This window comes from Cyprinodon variegatus, unplaced genomic scaffold (genome assembly GCF_000732505.1).
Source record: "Cyprinodon variegatus isolate N-32 unplaced genomic scaffold, C_variegatus-1.0 Scaffold27, whole genome shotgun sequence".
In the NCBI taxonomy this organism is placed as follows: domain Eukaryota; kingdom Metazoa; phylum Chordata; class Actinopteri; order Cyprinodontiformes; family Cyprinodontidae; genus Cyprinodon; species Cyprinodon variegatus.
In genome coordinates this window covers 202,991-204,766 of record NW_015150480.1, presented here as the reverse complement: position 1 = coordinate 204,766, position 1,776 = coordinate 202,991, and the positions used below count along the sequence as shown (strand labels likewise).

Sequence of the window (1,776 nt, the reverse complement as noted above, 5' to 3'; positions counted from 1 at the left end):
TTCTTGCGTTTTTTTTTTACTTATCCAGTTGAACTGGAAGGAGATTATATATTATTCATTAAACACATGAATAGAAAAACATATTTATTTTGTGAAGACCCAGATAATAAACACGTAAAATATTTCTGATATACTAGCTATTATTTAGCTTTTACTTTGAAAGGCTTTGAATTAACTTCCTGTTCTGACAGTGCAGGAGACCTCACAGTGCAGGTCTGCAACTAGACCCTTTTGCAAGGTTCTGATGCTGCCGGTTTTAATGACTGCTGGTTCTGGATGACTGTCTTGTTTTATTTGTAATGTTTTTCTGTTGATGAAGCTAATCAGATAGAAGGAGGGAAGCAGCTGGACTGTCTCCCACAGACCAGCAGCCGACCATCCAATGCATAATGGTCCTCCTTGCTGCTGGCTGACACCGAGATGGATGAGAAGGATCGGTGGAAACTCACCTGCTGATGCAGCAGAAAGCCAGGAGACGGAAAAGGTCTGCAAAGTTCAGGTCTGATCCCTCCAGAGAGAAAGCTGCAGGAGACAAACCAACAACCTTTAACAAACAGCAGAAGCTACGGACATGCTCTCTCCTTTCTGGACCCTTCTAGATGGAACTTTGTCCATCAGACCCTCTGTTACTGCATTACCATCATGAAGCTGTATGAGAAGAACAACACCATCTATGACCTTCAATGAGAAGGTGCTCCTAAAAAAAAAAAAAGAGATGTCCTAATCCACAATTGCGTAGGGGGCCAACCAGGTGTCAGTTACCAGGCTCCTGAGCAACTGCAGCCTCTGCTTACCGATAGTTACGCCATTGGTCAGACCACAGATTAACGCACGAGTGTAACCAGGAGTGAGGCAGTCGCTCTGATTGCTGTAAACATTGAAACATTAAGAGGGACAGGAACCTTAGCTGGCTCTCCATGATGGCATCTTCCGCTCTATTCACCCCCTGACTGAATAGTAGCAACAGCCTGCAGACCAGAACATCCAGAACAGAACTTACTGTACTGGTTCTCTCTGATGGGGAAGTCCTTGATGGGCTCTGTGGAGTCTCGGTCCATGCGTACAGAAACCACTTTCCTCTGCAGGCGGCTGGACCTCCTTACCAGGAACGACTGCAGAGAGAAACTAGAGCAGGTCAGAGGTCAGTGAAGCAGGAGGACAGATGGTCATCTTCTCCTTACAGGAGGAACCGAACCCCTACAGCGCTCCTATTTAGTCAGAGAGAGGAAACTGAACCACTTTGGTACTGCAGTCTGCCTCGCCAACATCCAACTGATAGACATGGTTTGATTCCAATCCGTTTTCCTTTCTGTTCTCTAATGGATTTCAAATCCTCCACATCTGCAGCAGAGAGGCGGGAGTTAACCTTTCAGTCAAAGTTATATTTTCACCCTCTTCTGATAAGTAAATAAAAACTAGCACTAACTGTGTGAATCATGAAGAGACTCAGGCGATGTTCAGACGGCAGGATTTTCTATGAAATCTGATTCTTCTCCCTGGTCGTTCACATTTCCCAATATGTGCGACTTGTTCAGTAGCAGCCATTCAAAATGGCCCTTCCTATCAAACGCCAGCAGAATGGCATCCCTCCAACTCCCAGCGAAATCCCCTCCAACTCCCAGCCACTAGAGTGACATCCTCTTGCATATTTTTTTACTCTGACTCTAGCCTTTCACTTACAATAACAGGGTCTGACCAGGAGATGGCGCTTCTCTTTAGATCCTAATCATGGCAGAAAGAATATTTTAGTACAAATATTGATATTTAAAAGGGAAT

General features: G+C 44.8%; 1 protein-coding gene across 1 annotated transcript in view; it reads right to left on the bottom strand.

The window, feature by feature from the left end:
* LOC107098980 (ras and Rab interactor 2-like) overlaps window positions 1-1,776 on the bottom strand; it is a 30,645-nt gene that overhangs the window by 21,165 nt on the left and 7,704 nt on the right. The window contains exons 4-5 of the mRNA XM_015396898.1: window positions 1,001-1,112; window positions 450-522 (exon numbers count right to left, since the gene is read on the bottom strand). Of these exons, the coding sequence (XP_015252384.1) occupies window positions 450-522; window positions 1,001-1,112 (185 nt within the window). The remainder of the gene's footprint in view (window positions 1-449; window positions 523-1,000; window positions 1,113-1,776) is intronic.